The sequence below is a fragment of the Coregonus lavaretus genome (assembly GCF_964263955.1).
Source record: "Coregonus lavaretus genome assembly, chromosome: 23".
Classification (NCBI taxonomy): Eukaryota; Metazoa; Chordata; class Actinopteri; order Salmoniformes; family Salmonidae; genus Coregonus; species Coregonus lavaretus.
In genome coordinates this window covers 8160676-8180000 of record NC_140010.1, presented here as the reverse complement: position 1 = coordinate 8180000, position 19325 = coordinate 8160676, and the positions used below count along the sequence as shown (strand labels likewise).

The 19325-nt window shown below is 45.1% G+C and overlaps 1 protein-coding gene across 6 annotated transcripts in view; it reads right to left on the bottom strand.

Annotated features, from left to right (window-relative positions):
* Positions 1-3405: 3405 nt before the first annotated feature.
* The window catches only part of LOC311099152 (transcription factor E2-alpha-like), a 39856-nt gene continuing 23936 nt past the window's right edge, over positions 3406-19325 (bottom strand). The window contains exons 9-21 of one of the 6 annotated variants that reach the window (XM_084139824.1): positions 18885-18987; positions 16615-16751; positions 16377-16515; positions 16167-16225; positions 15900-15978; positions 13815-13891; positions 13488-13667; positions 13201-13297; positions 12930-13062; positions 12237-12290; positions 11313-11554; positions 7256-7402; positions 3406-6540 (exon numbers count right to left, since the gene is read on the bottom strand). In XM_084139824.1, the coding sequence (XP_083995950.1) occupies positions 7263-7402; positions 11313-11554; positions 12237-12290; positions 12930-13062; positions 13201-13297; positions 13488-13667; positions 13815-13891; positions 15900-15978; positions 16167-16225; positions 16377-16515; positions 16615-16751; positions 18885-18987 (1440 nt within the window). In that variant the 3' untranslated portion in view covers positions 3406-6540; positions 7256-7262. Of the gene's footprint in view, positions 6541-7255; positions 7403-8129; positions 8378-11312; positions 11555-12236; positions 12291-12929; positions 13063-13200; positions 13298-13487; positions 13668-13814; positions 13892-15899; positions 15979-16166; positions 16226-16376; positions 16516-16614; positions 16752-18884; positions 18988-19325 lie in introns of all 6 variants that reach the window. The other 5 variants (XM_084139822.1, XM_084139823.1, XM_084139827.1 and 2 more) reach the window with 5 other exon arrangements.

Here is a 19325-nt window from a genome sequence, read left to right as displayed (position 1 = left end):
AAATGCCTCTAGTCCTCGTTCTTGAATTTGCCGCTGACGTATGGTACATAATCCAAGATCAAACGCCAGTCAGTGAAGTGTACCAATGCCACCCCTCCAACTGAACCCCACAACGCCAACGTTGGAACCCTGCGTTGTGGGTAAGATTGAATAGGTCAATTTACAATCGAGCTAGGGAAAAGGGGATACCTAGTCAGTTGCACAACTTATGCATTTAACCCAACCCCTCTGAATAAGAGAGGTGCGGGGGCTGCCTTAATTTACGTAATCTGCGCCGGGGAAACAGTTGTTGTTGGGGGTTAACTGCCTTGCTAACTAGTTCTCCAATTGATCAAAGTCAGGTCGGTGTTTCTGGTTCACGGCATTGCCAACATTCTACGGGTCAATGCTAACGTTATTAACTAGCTTTGCTACCAAGTAAGGCACGCAGTAGCCAGCATGCTAGCTAGCTAACTGACATGACCTCAGCTAGCTAAGGGCAAGTCAGAATAAGACATTGGAAACTTATTTTATCAAATATCAATCGCAAGATGTCAGTATACATACGACACTATCTTACCATGTTTTCGTGATGGAAAAGTATTTCTGACCGATCAATTTGCGAAGCATGTTGGAGCTGGATGTTGTCGCTAACCACCAAGGGGAAAAACTCTCAGCGCATGCCCATGCGAAAAAGGATCCCACGCCATTTCCGGTTATTCCGGTGTTATGGTTTGTACCATTGTGGCCACGATTACAGCAACATCTAGCGGTCACGTCGGGGATAACAGTTGACAACTGTAGTAATTGAGCTAAGCCTAACCCATTTCCTATTTTTTATTTTTTATTTCACCTTTATTTAACCAGGTAAGCCAGTTGAGAACAAGTTCTCATTTACAACTGCGACCTGGCCAAGATAAAGCATAGCAGTGCGATAAAAACAAACACACAGTTACATATGGGGTAAAACAAAACAAAGTCAAAAATACAACAGAAATACATATAATATACAGTGTGCAAATTTAGCAAGTTATGGAGGTAAGGCAATAAAATAGGCTATAGTGCAAAATAATTACAATTAGTATTAACACTGGAATGATAGATGTGCAAGAGATGATGTGCAAATAGAGATACTGGGGTACAAATGAGCAAAATAGATAACAATATAGGGATGAGGTAGTTGGGCGGGCTAATTTCAGATGGGCTGTGTACAGGTGCAGTGATCGGTAAGGTGCTCTGACAACTGATGCTTAAAGTTAGTGAGGGAGATAAGTGTCTCCAGCTTCAGAGATTTTTGCAATTTGTTCCAGTCATTGGCAGCAGAGAACTGGAAGGAATTGCGGCCAAAGGAGGTGTTGGCTTTGGGGATGACCAGTGAGATATACCCGCTGGAGCGCAGACTACGGGTGGGGGTTGCTATGGTGACCAATGAGCTAAGATAAGGCGGGGATTTGCCTAGCAGTGATTTATAGATGGCCTGGAGCCAGTGGGTTTGGCGACGAATATGTAGTGAGGACCAGCCAACAAGAGCGTACAGGTCACAGTGGTGGGTATTATATGGGGCTTTGGAGACAAAACGGATGGCACTGTGATAGACTACATCCAATTTGCTGAGTAGAGTGTTGGAGGCTATTTTGTAAATGACATCGCCGAAGTCAAGGATCGGTAGGATAGTCAGTTTTACGAGGGCATGTTTGGCAGCATGAGTGAAGGAGGCTTTGTTGCGAAATAGGAAACCGATTCTAGATTTAACTTTGGATTGGAGATTCTTAATGTGAGTCTGGAAGGAGAGTTTACAGTCTAACCAGACACCTAGATATTTGTAGTTGTCCACATACTCTAGGTCAGACCCGTCGAGAGTAGTGATTCTAGTCGGGTGGGCGGGTGCAAGCAGCGTTCGGTTGAAGAGCATGCATTTAGTTTTACTAGTGTTTAAGAGCAGTTGGAGGCTACTGAAGGAGTGTTGTATGGAATTGAAGCTCGTTTGGAGGTTTGTTAACACAGTGTCCAATGAAGGGCCAGATGTATACAAAATGGTGTCGTCTGCGTAGAGGTGGATCTGAGAGTCACCAGCAGCAAGAGCGACGTCATTGATATACACAGAGAAAAGAGTCGGCCCCAGAATTGAACCCTGTGGCACCCCCATAGAGACTGCCATAGGTCCAGACAACAGGCCCTCCGATTTGACACATTGAACTCTATCTGAGAAGTAGTTGGTGAACCAGGCGAGGCAGTCATTTGAGAAACCAAGGCTATTTAGTCTGCCAATAAGAATGCGGTGGTTGACAGAGTCGAAAGCCTTGGCCAGGTCAATGAAAACGGCTGCACAGTACTGTCTATTATCGATCGCGGTTATAATATCGTTTAGGACCTTGAGCGTGGCTGAAGTGCACCCATGACCAGCTCGGAAACCGGATTGCATAGCGGAGAAGGTACGGTGGGATTCGAAATGGTCGGTGATCTGTTTGTTGACTTGGCTTTCAAAAACTTTTGAAAGGCAGGGCAGGATGGATATGGGTCTGTAACAGTTTGGATCTAGAGTGTCACCCCCTTTGAAGAGGGGGATGACCGCGGCAGCTTTCCTAACCTTAACCTCAGTCTCCTAACCTACCACATTAGTTCTCCTAACCTGCAAAGTCAGTACCCCAAACCTGCCACGGTAATTCTCCTTACCTGCTACTTAAACTAACCACCAGTGCTGACAAACCATCAGTATCACCACACCGAAACCTGTGGACTGGAAATGAAAGTCCTCAAGTCCAGACTTGGTCAAATATTTAATTATCATTGGAGTCTCAATAATATAACTCTAGAATAGTTATAGTTGATGGAAATTAAATAAACAAAAACTCCAGTAGCCTTATTTCATATCAGTATTTAGACTGCAACGGAGTAGTCATATAGCCATATAAAATAAACCTTCAATAAAACATTGCCAGATCAGATCCCTAATACTAGACGAGCAGAGGATTTAAATAGAACAGGGATGTATTCATTCCGCCGATTGTTGCAAAACGTTTCTCAAACGGAAGCAAACGGAGTGACCTACTTGAATTTGTCCAATAAAAACTCGTTTTGCTTCAGTTTGGTTCTTAAAACAGTAAATGGTTTTCGTAATGAATACACCCGTTGCCGTTGCATTGATGCAGATGCACGTTCTCGGCCAGGGGAAGATTCCACTATATTTCTTTCATTAGCCTAGTCCTTCCAAATCCATGAAGGGGAGTGAATGCGCGTGCACATCAGGGGAAAAGTGTGCAATCACACTGTAGTAGACCTAGCTACATGGAGATAATATTTTCAAATACATTTAATTCAGGCTGTAATACAACAAAATGTGGAATAAGTCAAGGGTTATGAATACTTCTGAATGCACTGTACATGGAATTTTTTCAATACACACAAAATGAGCCAAGAATCTAAGCATGTTTTCAACCCTTTATTACAATGTTTTTTTTCTTCTCATTTTAGGTATACAAGCTCAAAATGACAGACATTGAAAAGGTATATTTCTGTTATTAAAAATGGCACATTTATTGCTACATTACTGTTATATACATGACAGTTCTCAATATCTACTTTATATATATAAAAAATAGGAAACTGGAGGCACTTTGAGGACATAAATGGATTCTGTCCCCAATGTAAGAGCGACAGTGGGTTTTGTAGCAGTGTGTCTGTCTGTTGATGGGGGCAGAGATTGGCAGACCATGAGACCCCCTGGCAAAATACTAGTTGTGCGTTTTGACAAGGGAAGTTAAGGATACTGTACTCAACATTCTCAGTTTAATATTAACAAAAATTAACACAAATAACATCAATGTTCAGTTTTTCAGACAATTTTTTTTGGTAATAAATCCCAAAACAATTTGTCTTCTGTGAGACAGAAAAAAACTATGGCAGTTTAAACCCTAATCTGGAGGATGGTTATTATTAAAGACAAATGGGCCAAACTGAGAAAATACTGTTGCAATCCAGTATCACTCTGCAGGGGAAAATACTGTTTAGTTGATCACTATAACATCAACTGGCCAGGTACATACTGAACATGTCAATTTCAGATTTTCGATATGAAAACAAAATGTATCTCTGCCCTATTTAGTAGAAAACAAAGTTCAGAACGTTGCAAATAAAAAATAGAAAAGAAAGGACATGGTACTCTATTCTACATGAGTATTGTGTCTAAATCGTCAATGGTTTATACGGAAGATAACAGGTCTGGAAACACTCATCCATTCAATTATAGAAACTGGTAATAGGGCTCAGTAAATCAAAGTGGACTCAGTTGTTTGACAAATTCAGGGATGCCCATCACTAACAGAAACAGAGGAAAAGGGTCAAAAACATGACTTTATATTTTTATATGTACTGAAACACTTCCCTCCCATGTCAATCTTAATCTGTAAAAGGTTCTCTTGGAAAGCCACGCATGCAGTGACAATCACAGTGAAGTTTTCAGCCCTGGTGAGTAACCACTAACCAAAGTCAAAGACCTGCCAAGCTGAAAGGGATTGCTATAAAATGAAACTTGTATGAAAAACATAATATATTGTTCCTTTTTCAACAATATCAGAGTTTGTACTTCTAAATGTTTGCGTGACAAGGCTTGCCAATACTTTGACATATCCATTTTCCTTTAATAGTGAGTATGAAGTAGTAACTGGTTTAAATGATTTATACAGACTATCTCCAAATGACCTGTACTTCCAAAATAGTTTGTGGATGTTCTAGCCATATTAGGAGTGTTGGCGTTTACTACTTTCACCCCTTAGCAACTGGCACTTCATGCTTTTGTCATCATCAAAAAAAAGAGATCACTACGTTTGGGATGGAAAAAGAGATACACTTAAAGTTTGTTCCTGGCATCTAAAATGAGAGTTCTTACATTTAAACAACGTAAACAAACGTAAACAAAAAGAAAGTATGCAATCCAAAAGAAAACTCATACAGCTATATTACAAAGTAAAAAAAAATTAAAATTAAAATAACAAATCACTTCTACAAAAAGGAGGATCCTTACAAACAGGCTTTGTAAATTGTTCAAAACGCCCAATGCTTCCTGTAATTTAAGGAACAAAAATTGTTGTCCGTAGATGGCAGTTGAACGCATTCAAGGGAAGATAGCCATGATATTTCAGGACCCACCCAACAAAAACCAACCCTCTTGAAGTCCAACAACCATTCCTTCCATACTCGTCCAAATAACTGTAGTCTACTTTTAAAAAACAAATTTCCTTACGTCGTACATAAAATCTTTAAGTACGCATGACCTGGACATGTAGGTTTGCCTTGCCAACTGATGACACTCGCTCCACAAAGGTGAAGAGAAAGAAATGAAGGCAGGTGGTTGACTGAGTTTGGGGCCGAGGGTACTGACCATGCGTCCACATGGCCTGGCTGAAATGGAGGCAGAACAGGGGGGTAAAGACGGGTAAGGGAGTAGTAGTGGAGGAGGAGAGGCTTGCTCTGGTTCAGAGCACACACACACTTCCTGCATGTTTCAGTCCAATCTCCCTAAATCAGAGTGAGGAAGTCTTGAGATGACCATGACCGTGTGATCCTGTGGAAAAGTAGGTGAACAGGAAGTGGTTTTCAGCTAGTAGCGAGTCATCATGATCTGTCCTGTCCTGTCCTGTCCTGGGTCTCTGTATGTGTTGGTGGGTGAGGACACCTTCCTCACTGGGAGTGCTTCCACTCCACCCATGGTGACAAACAGATGAAGAGGACAAAAATGGAAGGCTTGTAGGATCCCTGGATCAAATAAATACCCACCATACAAATCCTTCAGACGGGCCTTTGTCTGGGCAGCCCTTACGAGAAGGCATAAACAAAGAAATATGGCCAAAGTTGGCTAGGGTTTCTTTTATCATTGCGCTATATAACAGCACTCTGCCTGCCGATTCATCACTATGACAGTTGAGTATTTTACATTCTGGTGGGGTGGCTGGATACCTCAAACTATACTGTGTTTCAGCCATTTTGAGAAGAAAAAAATTGTGGGGATGACGAGGATTCTAACTCTCCCGAGCCTTGGCGTTATGCATGTATATCAGACTCATAGTTACTCATACAGGTTAGATTCTGATGTCACCTTTGCTTGTAATTAAACTAAGACCTTTTCAGGTGGGAATGGCAGATGACTACCAAAGGACACAAAATCCTATGTTGCTCACATGAGCAATTGATCCAAAAATACTATTTGATCCAAACAAATTTTGCTCCCAACATGTAAAGCAACTTCTCAAAATGTCTTACAAAAACATGACCATTAGGCAGAAAATCATTGCGTTTAAAATTCCTCTGTCTGTGGCCCAGTCTCTCCTTGGAGTTCAGGGTGTTTTTACTCTAAATATTCTTCAAAACTCTCTCTGGTGTATAGGGGTGTATGTGTGTTGCTCTTGTGTTCATGGTCCGGAATGTGGCCACTGGCTTGGCCAGTTGGGTGTGTGTGTGTCTGAGAATGAGCTTCTCCACTATATGTGCTATATGGAGAGCTTTGTGGATTGCTGCATAATAAGACAATAAGGCCACGTCTTCTAAGGGCTGTACAATCAACAGGAGCTGGAAGACACAAACAGGGATCCTTATATTACACACATCTTTCTGCCATTCAAGTCCAAAACAATGTACAAAATTAAATATATATTAAAATACATTCTCGGGATGGAAAAATGCTTTCAGTGTAAACCTATAAAGATATAATGTAGAAAAGATAATGGACCTTTATATATTTTTTAAAATAATATAATCTTTGAGAACTGTGGTCCTCTGTAGCTCAGCTGGTAGAGCACGGCGCTTGTAACGCCAAGGTAGTGGGTTCGATCCCCGGGACCACCCCATACACAAAAAAAATGTATGCACGCATGACTAAGTCGCTTTGGATAAAAGCGTCTGCTAAATGGCATATTATTATTAGAACTAACAATCACCTAAATAAAAGCTAGACAGTCAGGGAGAATTGAAAATACCCCAAACAATTAATTTAGTAGTAATTATTTTGATATGTTGAGCAAAAGAACACGGCATTAGCTATGGCAGAATTTGTAGAATTGTAGGAAATTGGCTTAAAAATGCAAAAATGTCTTTACACCACCAAGATGGGGGCCTCTAAGAATGTCAAATTCAGACGGGCCGACCATGCTTATTGCCTCCTGCCACGCCCACCACCTAAGCCCCCTTTTGATCCAGAAAAAACCCCTGTATTATGCTCACACACACGCCACAACAATACATGTGATAGACAGTTACAGTATGACAGCAGACAGTGACGACTTACCTGGGTGTTACATATGGCTGACAGAGTTGTGTCCATCGCCCCCTAACCCGGGATGCCCCCCTCCCATCTGCATCTGTGGGTCCACCCCCGAAACCTTCTCTTCCTCCCTCCGCTTCAGACACGCTGCCTTGGGGTTCAGGTTACGCTCTTTAGGAAGAGGAGACACAGAATCACACAGGGGAGAAGTGGATCTACAGGTTCAGGTAAACCCATGGTGAGCACAAGATAATAGTCAAAGATTTAAGCAAGGGGCAAAAAAACATCAGGTTTTACAGATTCTAGTAAACTGAGAAGGGCTTGGGAGGTTAGGTTTATCTAAGAACGAGAGATGTTAAAAACAAAAAGGCAGGGAGATGTGACAGGCACGGAAGGTATGATTAAGGTGTAAACGCCGCAAGATTCTAGATATGAAACAAAATAGAACAATATATAATTGGAAAATCATGGAGGACAAAAGACCAAACAGAGAAGAGGAGACAGCTGGACAGGACAGAGGAACGGCCAGATGGCAGCAGTGGCGAGGTCACTAAGTGTTTGGCAGAGGTGAAGCCCCCCCCACCCACCTACCTACCTACCTACCCACCTACCTACCTACCTCTGTCCCTTCATCCCCTCTACCCCATCTCTTTTTGGGTTGGGTTTGGTAAGGAAGCCTTCCAGAGCTAAAGGGAAGCCATACCTCGCACCTGCTTCTCCAGGCCCACTATTAAGAGCTAGTTGGCTGGGTGGAGATGGTGGGTGGTACTGGATATATTCCTAAAAGGGGGCCTGCCTCGGATCTCAAGGTCCAATATGAACCCTTTCACTGCCATGCTAGTTGAGTGATAGTTGGCTGGGTGGAGGGTACTGGATAATTTCCTAAAGGTAGGCCTACCTCGGACCTGCTTCTCCAGGCCCATAATGACCTGCGAGGCCTGCTGCAGGATGATGAGTTTGGTCTGGGCCTTGTCGCCGCGCAGGTGCACCTGCACCATCCGGCCCAGCTCCCTGAACGCCTCGTTAATGTCGCGCACGCGCACCCTCTCCCGGACGTTGTTGGCCGAGCGGCGCTCCCGCTCACGCTTCTCCTTCTCCTCTGCCGTCAGGTTGTCGTCGCTGGGCGAGGCCACGCTGCAGCTGCTGCTGAGGAGGGAGGGGGTCATTATGGTACACCCCAACACCTGCTGCTTTTACCCTCCTCCACCAAGTTGCCCCTACGGATTTAAGTTACCCCTAAATGCTGACAGTTTCTGCGGATAGTTTGTGGATAGCCAATTGCTGTTCCAGGGCCAGTTCGTCTTTTGTCTGGCATAGTTAGACCTGATCCTAGACCAGCACTTCCTACAGCATTCCCTGCTTCCTGCACATTACTCTATTCACATCCTAGATCAGACTGTGACATCATTCATTGTTTAAGTGCCATATTTGGGCAGTAGGCCAGCAGCTAGAAACAGTGGTAGTCCGGATGGACAGAATGTGTTCAAGTGACGAGGAGGAGGATCACAGATGGATGATCCCGGTGGACAGTGGTGCGGTGGAGCAGGAGAGCGAGAGAGAGAGAGCGGATGGATGGACTGCGAAGAACGCGGTAACAGAATCCTTTTGTTTTTACACGGAGGAATCCTGAGACGAGAGCACTACTGTTACTACTATTGTCCATGAACGCACCATTTAAGACCTTGCAAATGATATACGCAACCAGGATTTATTTTTATTTTTACACAAAGCATGTTTTTCCATCACGTCTCGGGAGACTTTCACTTGGCTAAACAGCGACTTAAGGTTATTTTGTCAAATTGAGTGTTTTTAATGTTGAGTTATGGGTTGACAACCATCATACCAAATGTTCCAAATGGAATCTGACAGAACCCAGACCAACAGTCTACGTCTCCTGCTGATCAAGGTCCAGGATGGGAGTCACTGGGGATAACATGAGGCTTTTGGGGGCTGTCAGTGAAGAGGAAAGAACACCAAGGAAGAGAGGGAGAGGAGGAAAGAGAGCAACTAACCCTCTACCAGGTCTAGAGGTCTAGAGATTGGGAAACAGAAACACAGAGACAGAAGGAGAACTAAATGCAACTGGTGCCGCATGTTAAATACATCAGCGGTCAGAGATGTATTATCTGAATGAGAGGAAGCTGAAATCACTGCTGCCATCTGCAAAAGGAAATGACGGAACGAGAGAGAAAGAGATGGAGACGGGTATGAAGAGGACTTCAACGAAATCAGTAAATTAAAAAGGTTAACATTTGACGAATAAGGGCATGCAACACAGAGACACTGCAATAAGGAAGTGGAGTGAGTTAATACATTGAGGTATGGGATAGGAGCAGAACAGTGAGCCCCTCTCATCCAATCACAACCAGTATCTGCATCTGTATAGCCAATCAGCAGGCAGAATACAGGGGGGCTCAATTCTGTAACTTGGGAATGGTGATGCATCGCACCAGGCCGTTAACATTATACTCAACCTGGAGCAGCAAGTCCGAGGTCAGAGTGTTTTTTAAATGTGGGAATCCCCTCAGACAAAAAAAATCTTTGCACTTCAACTCGGGCCATTACCCAAAGCTGATCATTTCAATGCAGAAGTCATTATCGGGGCCTGAAATAATTGTAACACAAAGTGTAAAAAGCTAACAGAAACATAATGGGTTGTTAAACTGTGTTTTGCTAAGGCCTCATAAGAAGCACAGTGATGGGAGACAGCGATAGAAGCTTATAAGGGAAATCAGAGATATAATGTTAATGGGTCGTTCCACGAAATGAGTGCCTTTTGCACAAATATTGAATTTCAAAAGCCTGTTAAATTAAGTGCCCTTTGATTGAATTCTCCATGTGGTCTATATTAGATTTTTTATATGAATAAAGACTTGCTAAAGTGAACCCTCTGACTTCTAGGAAGAATTTAACCAACATTTCTCCAAGTTCTCACCATCATTGTAAAGTCCTAGCTATTTTGTTGCTTTGACAGTCATTTCTGAAGATTATTTATTTAATGTGATTAGTGGTTCATTTACGTCTGTCCCTGATTTTAAGGTAAAACCTGTTACGTGAATTAAACTCTCGTTTTAATATTGAAACTATCCCTTTTTAAATATTTTTTTCAAAAGATACATTGAACATCTAATAGTCAAATCATAGTATAAAAGCAGGTGAGCTGATTCTACTATTTTTGGCCATTTGCTGGTGTTTTGTGGTGGACAACTGAGCTGGTTGAGTAACACGTCAACCCTGTTACGCATAGAAATGTTTTAACAATTTAAATTTTTGCCACTCCCTGTTGCACACAACAAGCTTCCCCCGGTCACAAGGGGATTTATGGCTGATTTAAGATGAATTTGTCCACCCTATTATGGTCAACCCTGTTACTTTAGCTATATAGTCATTATGTAGTATATATTTTTATCTCGAGATGGGAAAACATGTTTATTAAGTTGAACATGTGCTCTTTATGACAGAATGTAAAAAATTATGTGAATTCAGAAATTATTTTTGGGACCAAGTAAGACTTCTCAAAAGGCACCGAATTGGTGGAACGACCCTAATATAGTGGAGGGGAAGGCAGAGTCACATGAAGCAGCCCAGACAGACAGCCCCATGCTGTTTAGATCAGGCAACACATACGACACCAAACCAGACATGAATCCAGCGGTAGGTTGTATGTGTGCCCACAGCAGCAAAGCCTTAAAGGACCGGAGAAGGGGCCACATCCCACACAGTCTAAATAGCTTCCTTTACTCGTCCCCTTTTCTCCCATCTTAACAAACAACTGGATGGTTGCAAACTTGTCTAAAGGGAGCATCTCAATACTTGAAAGTGGCCTCCTCTCCTAGTCTGCTCTCTATCTGAAATGATCTAAAAACATGACTGGTGAAAGCAATATGACTGACACCTTTCCAATGACTTCACATCAATGAAGGAAAAGAGACAAGGAGAGCAAACCACTCAAGAGTATGGAGACACATCCCAGGGCCTTTACTCTGAAGGAAAGGAGACTAGAAGGCCTCAGAATTGGGACGCGGCCCTACCCTGGTTCTTTGTCCCGTCTAAACCTGGACCCCAGTGACAGCACACTGACCTCGGACTTGCTGCTCCAGGTTGAGTATAACATTAACAGCCTGGTGCAGAATGAGCAGTTTGGTCTGGGGTTTCTCATTAGTCAGGTGGAGCTGACACATGCGCCCCAGCTCCTTAAAGGCTTCGTTGATGTCCCGCACGCGCAGACGCTCGCGGGCATTATTCGCCACCCGCCGCTCTTTCTCCCGCTCTTTCTTCAACTCCGGCGGCAGATCCTCGTCATCCTCGTCCTCATCATCGTGACTGATGAAGAGTCAATGTAGGCCAAGGGGGGAAGGTTTGGTTGGAAGGGATAGAAGATATATTTACTAACGTGGACAAGACTGTTATGTTCTGTTCTGATCACTTGCTAGATCATTATTAAATGATATCATTCTGGGAGTGCTGTACTACAGTTTCTGGACCATTATAACAAAGAATAAGCTCCTCATTCTTTAAGCAAGAAAACAGGACTTTATATAATCCTCGGTAACATACTTCTGTAAACTCACATACAAAACAGCTTTTCTTTATCAATGTAGAAAATGTCATGGTAAAAGCCAGGTTTATATGTACTGCAATAGCTGTGAAATGATACAATCCAATTTCATCTAGGTTCAAGTCATCAAATTGACAATTCACATTCATAATGCTTATGCCATCAGTTATTAAACTGGGGGTTTCCGCTTCAGAGTTTGTGTGTTATAAGAATGTGTTGATGATACAAACCTTCACTCTCATGGCACCAACAACGGCACGGCTCAAGGAGCAAGAAAAACGTTTGCTATGCCTGAGGAAAACGTTAGCTATGCTGAAATTCTGCCCACCAGGCATAAATAAATAAAAATATCAGTTTAGAATTATTCTCATTTTTTTTTTTACTAGGTGTCTATATTTCTGGCCACACCTCCTGAGGTGAGGCTCACATGAATGGATGCAGACTTACTCTGCTCCCGTGTCTGATAGGGAGGAAGAGAAGGTCTGGAAGGAGAACGTCTCTCTGAAAACAACGGTAGACACGAGGGCACACATGATAACAGTGCTATGGAGAATCACCTCTTTTTGGGTGCTGGGGCTGTGTTAAGTTGAAATAAAGACGGTAAACCTGCACTCCCTGAATGGATTTATTTAAATCATTTTCAAGCAACAGATGTCTTAAATGATCAAATAAATCCTAATAATGTTCAGTGAGAGAGAGTTTACCCCCTTTATAATAACAGCAGTACAGTCCCCAGAACAAATCACTCGCTAGCCTAAGCTAACAAGACGGTTAAACAGATCAAAACGTCCCACTTCCGCTACCACCTAGCGCTTATTCACTTTGTAAAAAGTACTGCACAAACAACAATACAAATACTATGTGGAATGCAGTATGGTGTCAAAATGACTTAATTTGATCAACGTGCCAACTGATCAGACAATTTCTACACGGTAATACCTGCCTGAAAACTTCTCTGAATCCTAACTTAAACGAGTGCTTAACGTAAACTTCCAGGTAAATCATGCATCGACGACGACGACTTGCCTGAACATACGAGTCACATACTTGCATCTCAAGTTAGGATTTGGTAGAATGACTGACTGATTGAAATCATATGAATGTGTGTGTGTCACCACCGCCGTCAGAGGGGTTAGTCACCTGGTTCGGGTGCAGGCCTTCAAGTCTTTCTTCTCCTCCTCTGACTTGTCAGCCACGGAGGAGTTCTCGTCATCCTCCTTGTCCTCCCTTTTGATGTCGGCGCCACTGGACGAGTGTGTGGAGCGAGATAGGCCTGAGGGAAGATTGGGGGGGTTAAGTCAATGCGAAGCACAGCAGATCTTTTGAGAAAGAGGGAGAGTCACAATAATTTTGTCTCCAATTCTGAAATGGCATGAGAGAGGAAAATAAAGAGTGACAGGAAGGAACTAACTGGTGAAGCCCTCAGGCTGGCTGCCAGGCTGGGCTGAGGGAGGGCCATGGTGACCACTAGAGGGCGGACCAGCAGAGTCTTCATGGTGGTTGGACATCTACAGAGCAAAGGAGAAACATGGCATTAGACAGTTACAGTCCTATAGTCTCTTCATAACATTGCAGTTACATTGGTATTACATGAGAGACTGTAGAGAACAGCATGACAATAATCAACAGACAAAATCCTAAACCATCCATATGGCTAGATATGCCCACTATTGATCTATTCATCCCTCCGGTTCATACCAGGCTGGGCAGTCTGTTGGCCAGTCCCAGGCCAGCGTTGTTGAAGGCCTGGGCAAGACCTCCTATCCCAGCACTAAGGAGGCTGTGCATGTCAGTCAGCCCCCCTGGGCCCCCCTGTCCCCCAGCGTGACGCTGCAGCACGTGGATTGCCTCCTCCAGACGGTCCTCCATCTTATTTTGCTGTAGCAGAGAAGGGAGAGGACCGGGGTAAGTATAACGAACACTGTTTATTCATCAACTTATCCAGCTTGCTTCGGACCAAGGTGGTATTTGATCTTCTAAGACTGCTACTCATACCAGTGGAGTTGGACATGACAAGTAACTCACCAGAGCCTGCAGTCCTCCCTCCAAGTTTGGAGAGGGTGTGGCCTGTCCCGAGCCCCGGGACCACTGAGAGGCAGAACCTACAGAGACAGAGAGACATTGAGCATCTGGACAACAACTTTGTCTCTGTGATAATAGTTGGCACTAAAACGCAAGAGTGGGTCTGTCCATCTACCAGGCAAACGGCCATTCGGTTGAAAAGCAGTCAACCGTAACTTGCTATCTAGTAACTCTAGACAAGATGTAATCTAATTATGTCAAATTTCATTATAGAATTAGAGGTTTTATGGTTGGCCATTTCAGACACCACACTCAAAGCACTGGTGTCAAAGAATAACTTAATCTGATCGCTCGATTCCACATTGGACCAACAGTGACATTTGGGCTTCATCTGCCTGTGAGAAAAAAGCTATTTTTTGTCGTTTTCCATGTGGCTGTAACCTTACACCGCAGGATAGGGCCCCCTAAGGACTAAAACAGGTGGGATCCGCTAGGTCAGTGGTTCACTGATGTTTTTGCTTTTACACCTACCCAAATAATTAAATCTCTTTTGCAAAATATCGCCTTACATGCTGACCACAACGCCCGCATCACGTGTGCGTTGCAAAATAAATGTACACATACGTTATTCAATCATTGCACCCACACCGCTCGCGAGCGTCTGCGTAGCCAGGCGCTAAAATCTAACTTGTTTCTATTTGTGACGCTTGACGCGCTGCAAGTCCCACCTCTCCCATCTCCTCATTGGTTTTTAGGAGCATACACCCATGTGGTTGATTGAAAGATAAACTGAGGTCCACACTCCAGTCCAATTGATGGTGGTAATGCACCTTAAAGTTGGTTGCCAACCGCCATATAAAGTCCACAGAAGAAGAAGAAGTCTGAAGGAGGAGAGATTACAAGAAACAAACTCAGTTTACCCTTTTATCTGTGGATTAATTGTTGGAGTAGAGGACCTTGTGAATTTCAGGTAAAATAACAACCCAATGTTTATATCCCTGGACAAATTAGCTAGCAACAGCAAGCTAGCTAGGTAAATTGCCATAAATGTTTAATGCTTTTCGACATGTCCCCAAATTAATATAGTTGGTTTAGAGTTTGTTTTGATATTTCAACCTGCGTATCCTGATCGCGTCTGGTGTGGGTGGACAAAATCAAAATGCACACGATGGCGCGCGAGCGGTGTGGTCAGCATATTAGCCCTGTCTTCAATCATGATCAAATAGGAACTAGCTAGGAATCAGCAGTACGCTCCAACCCACCATTTGGGAAACGGTTTGCTAGGTTTCACTAAGGGCTAACCCAATTGTGATCCTCCTAACTACAGGTGTATTTTCCCTGCTATGACCCGGGAAGAGCTAGCTACAGGTATATTCTCCCTGCCCACTCACCTGCTATGGTCTGGGGGAGAGCTAGCTACAGGTGTATTCTCCCTGCCCACTAATCTGTTATGACCTGGGGAGAGCTAGCTACAGGTATATTCTCCCTGCCCACTCACCTGCTATGGTCTGGGGGAGAGCTAGCTACAGGTGTATTCTCCCTGCCCACTCACCTGCTATGGTCTGGGGGAGAGCTAGCTACAGGTGTATTCTCCCTGCCCACTCACCTGCTATGGTCTGGGGGAGAGCTAGCTACAGGTGTATTCTCCCTGCCCACTAATCTGTTATGACCTGGGGAGAACTAGCTACAGGTATATTCTCCCTACCCACTCACCTACTATGGTCTGGGGGAGAGCTAGCTACAGGTGTATTCTCCCTGCCCACTCACCTGTTATGACCCGGGGAGAGCTAGCTACAGGTGTATTCTCCCTGCCCACTCACCTGCTATGGCCTGGGGGAGAGCAAGCTACAGGTGTATTCTCCCTGCCCACTCACCTGCTATGGCCTGGGGGAGAGCAAGCTACAGGTGTATTCTCCCTGCCCACTCACCTGCTATGGCCTGGGGAGAGCAAGCTACAGGTGTATTCTCCCTGCCCACTCACCTGCTATGGCCTGGGGAGAGCAAGCTACAGGTGTATTCTCCCTGCCCACTCACCTGCTATGGCCTGGGGGAGAGCAAGCTACAGGTGTATTCTCCCTGCTCACTCACCTGCTATGGCCTGGGGAGAGCCTACTGGAGTAGATGGAGATGAAGGGAAGGTGTTGCTGTTGTGGTCCGAAGGATAAATCTACACAGAAACAAAAACATGAAACGGTCATTCAATAGTAAGATCTGTGACACAGAAAACAGCATAACAGAAACTCAGCATTCTCTATTATTTGCAGATTTGGTTTTATCTTAGTCTTGGTAGATAAATCAACATTGCGTAATCACTGAAGACTATCTGCTTGATGTGGTCTGCGCCACTCTACTCACTGATGCCAGGGCTTTGCCGATCTCATCTCCTGAGCTAGGTGGAGCTATCCCCCGGTTGGCTGGGAGGGAACAACAGGGTAGACAGCAAACCATTAGAACTGACATTTCCAATTGAGAGAAAATATGGAGGTAAAGGAAGAAACAAAGGAAAAGCCAGAAAGTGAGAGAGATAAAAACAGTCTACAGAGTGTCAGTGGTAGACAGTCGTACCCATGATGGTTTCTGTTCCGTTGATGGGGGGTGTGTGGTTGGGGACTCCGTAGCCAGTGGACCCAGGGTGAAAGCTCCCGTTCACCTCGCTGCCGTGCAGGGGGTAGTTCTGGGGCGAGAGTGGCAACGGCTGGCGCTTCTGCACAAAAACAGGCTTAGTCATTTTCTGGGCGATGAGTGAGAGAGAGAAATGGCAGTGTATTCTATACTACTATACAGTGTGTGTCAGTAGTCTCACCAGTCTGTCCTGGGGGTTGATGGCAGTGAAGGGGGCGGGCTGCCCCAGGTGAGGGGAGTTACCCAGCACAGCAGAGTAGCCCGGCTGCCCCATCGGCCCGGCAGAACTCCACGGATCAGGGGAGGGGTGCAGACCTTCTGTCAGGGGGGAACCAGGAGGAGGGGTGTTTGTGTGTGGAGGGAGTGGTGAGAGGGGAGTGTTTGTGTAGAGGGGAGGGGGTGATGAGGGGGGTGGGGGTACAGGGGAGGAGGGAGGGGTGTTTGTGTGGAGGGGGTGATGAGGGGGGTGGGGGTACAGGGGAGGAGGGAGGGGTGTTTGTGTGGAGGGGGTGATGAGGGGGGTGGGGGTACAGGGGAGGAGGGAGGGGTGTTTGTGTAGAGGGGAGGGGGTGATGAGGGGGGTGGGGGTACAGGGGAGGAGGGAGGAGGGAGGGGTGTTTGTGTAGAGGGGAGGGGGTGATGAGGGGGGTGGGGGTACAGGGGAGGAGGGAGGGGTGTTTGTGTGGAGGGGAGGGGGTGATGAGGGGGGTGGGGGTACAGGGGAGGAGGGAGGGGTGTTTGTGTGGAGGGGAGGGGGTGGTGAGGGGGGTGGGGGTACAGGGGAGGAGGGAGGGGTGTTTGTGTGGAGGGGAGGGGGTGATGAGGGGGGTGGGGGTACAGGGGAGGAGGGAGGGGTGTTTGTGTGGAGGGGAGGGGGTGGTGAGAGGGGGTGGGGGTAGTGAGAGGGGGTGGGGGTACAGGGGAGGAGGGAGGGGTGTTTGTGTGGAGGGGGTGGGGTGGTGAGAGGGGGGTGGGGAGAGAGAAATAGAAGAGAGCCAGAGAGCAAGAGGGTGAGCACCAGAGGGACAGCAGCCACCAGAGATAAGACAATAAGAGGTCACATCCGCCTGATGACTTCATCCTACTGTACACAGACAGACAGGCAGGGCATGAGGAGTATCATGTTAGCTCATGGCTATGATGACTCACTACCTCACTGCCTTAAGGGGTTTCAACAGGGACTCACTACCTCACTGCCTTAAGGGGTTTCAACAGGGACTCACTACCATAAGGGGTTTCAACAGGGACTCACTACCATAAGGGGTTTCAACAGGGACTCACTACCTCACTGCCTTAAGGGGTTTCAACAGGGACTCACTACCTCACTGCCTTAAGGGGTTTCAACAGGGACTCACTACCTCACTGCCTTAAGGGGTTTCAACAGGGACTCACTACCATAAGGGGTTTCAACAGGGACTCACTACCTCACTGCCTTAAGGGGTTTCAACAGGGACTCACTACCATAAGGTGTTTCAACAGGGACTCACTACCATAAGGGGTTTCAACAGGGACTCACTACCACACTGACATAACGGGTTTAATTTTTTACATTGACATTTTAGTCATTTAGCAGACGCTCTTATCCAGAGCGACTTACAGTTAGTGAGTGCATACATTTTCATACTGGGACTCACTGCTATAAAAGGTGTTTCAACAGGAAGAATGAGACAATACAGGCAGTAATGGGGCACATACATTCAGTGGCCAGTTTATTATGTACACCACCCTGTTCTCGAAAATGGATCGCTCCTACAGACAGTGAGTCACGTGGCCGTGGCTTGCTATTTAAAGCAGGCAGACGGGCATTGAGGCATTCCGTTACTGTTCGATTGAATGTTAGAATGGGCAAAACGAGTGACCTAAGCGACTGAGCGTGGTATGATCGTTGGTGCCAGGCACGCCGCTTCCAGTATCTCAGAAACACTCCAATCAGCTAAACACAAGAAGAAGTGGTTCCAGTGGGAAAGCGATCACCAACACTGGACAATTGAATGGAAAAACGTCGCCTGGACTGATGAACCCTGGTTCCTGTTGAGTCATGCGTAGTCAGGATTTGGCGTAAGCAGCATGAGTCCATGGCCCCTTCCTGCCTGGTGTCAACGGTACAGGCTGGTGGCGGTGGTGTAATGGTGTGGGGAATGTTTTCCTGGCACACGTTAGGTCCCTTGATACCAATTCACCAATGTTTCCATTCCCTGTAGAATTCAGGCTGTTATGGAGACAAAGGGGAGTCCGACCCGGTACTAGATGGGAGTACCTAATAAACTGGCCACTGAGTGTATATGACATCAGTGGTCAGCTAATACATTACTTCAATAATCACCTCACCCAAAATTGCGTTTCGGACCACTTTCTCCATGTTGCAGAGTTATCAAAGTGGGTAAACCCATAGTGTTAAGCATATTGTGTAGTTTTGGCCCCCAGACATGATCTGGTATACACTATACTAACCTTGCATATAGAAGGAGCCGGGGTAGCCCACGTTTCCAGGCTTGGAGGCAGGATACCCTGCACCATCTCTGTTATAGTCCTCTCCTGAGGCCGACGCATAGACCTACACCACACACAGCAGGGAGATGGGTGAAATCGGACACATCAAACAGGTTTCACGTTTTAATGTCACGTGCACAAGTACAGTGAAATGCCTTCCTTGCAAATTCTAAACCCAACAATGCAATAAATCAATATCAATGTAGTACTAAAATAACATAAGGTAGATCAAAAAACACCAGAGAAATAAAAATAAGAACAGTAGAAATAATTTATATACAGGGTCAGTTCCAATATATGTACAATGTGCAGGGATACTGGAGTGATAGAGGTAGATATGTATAAGAGTAAGGTGACTAGGCATCAGGATATATGATAAACTGTGTAGCAGCAGCATATGAT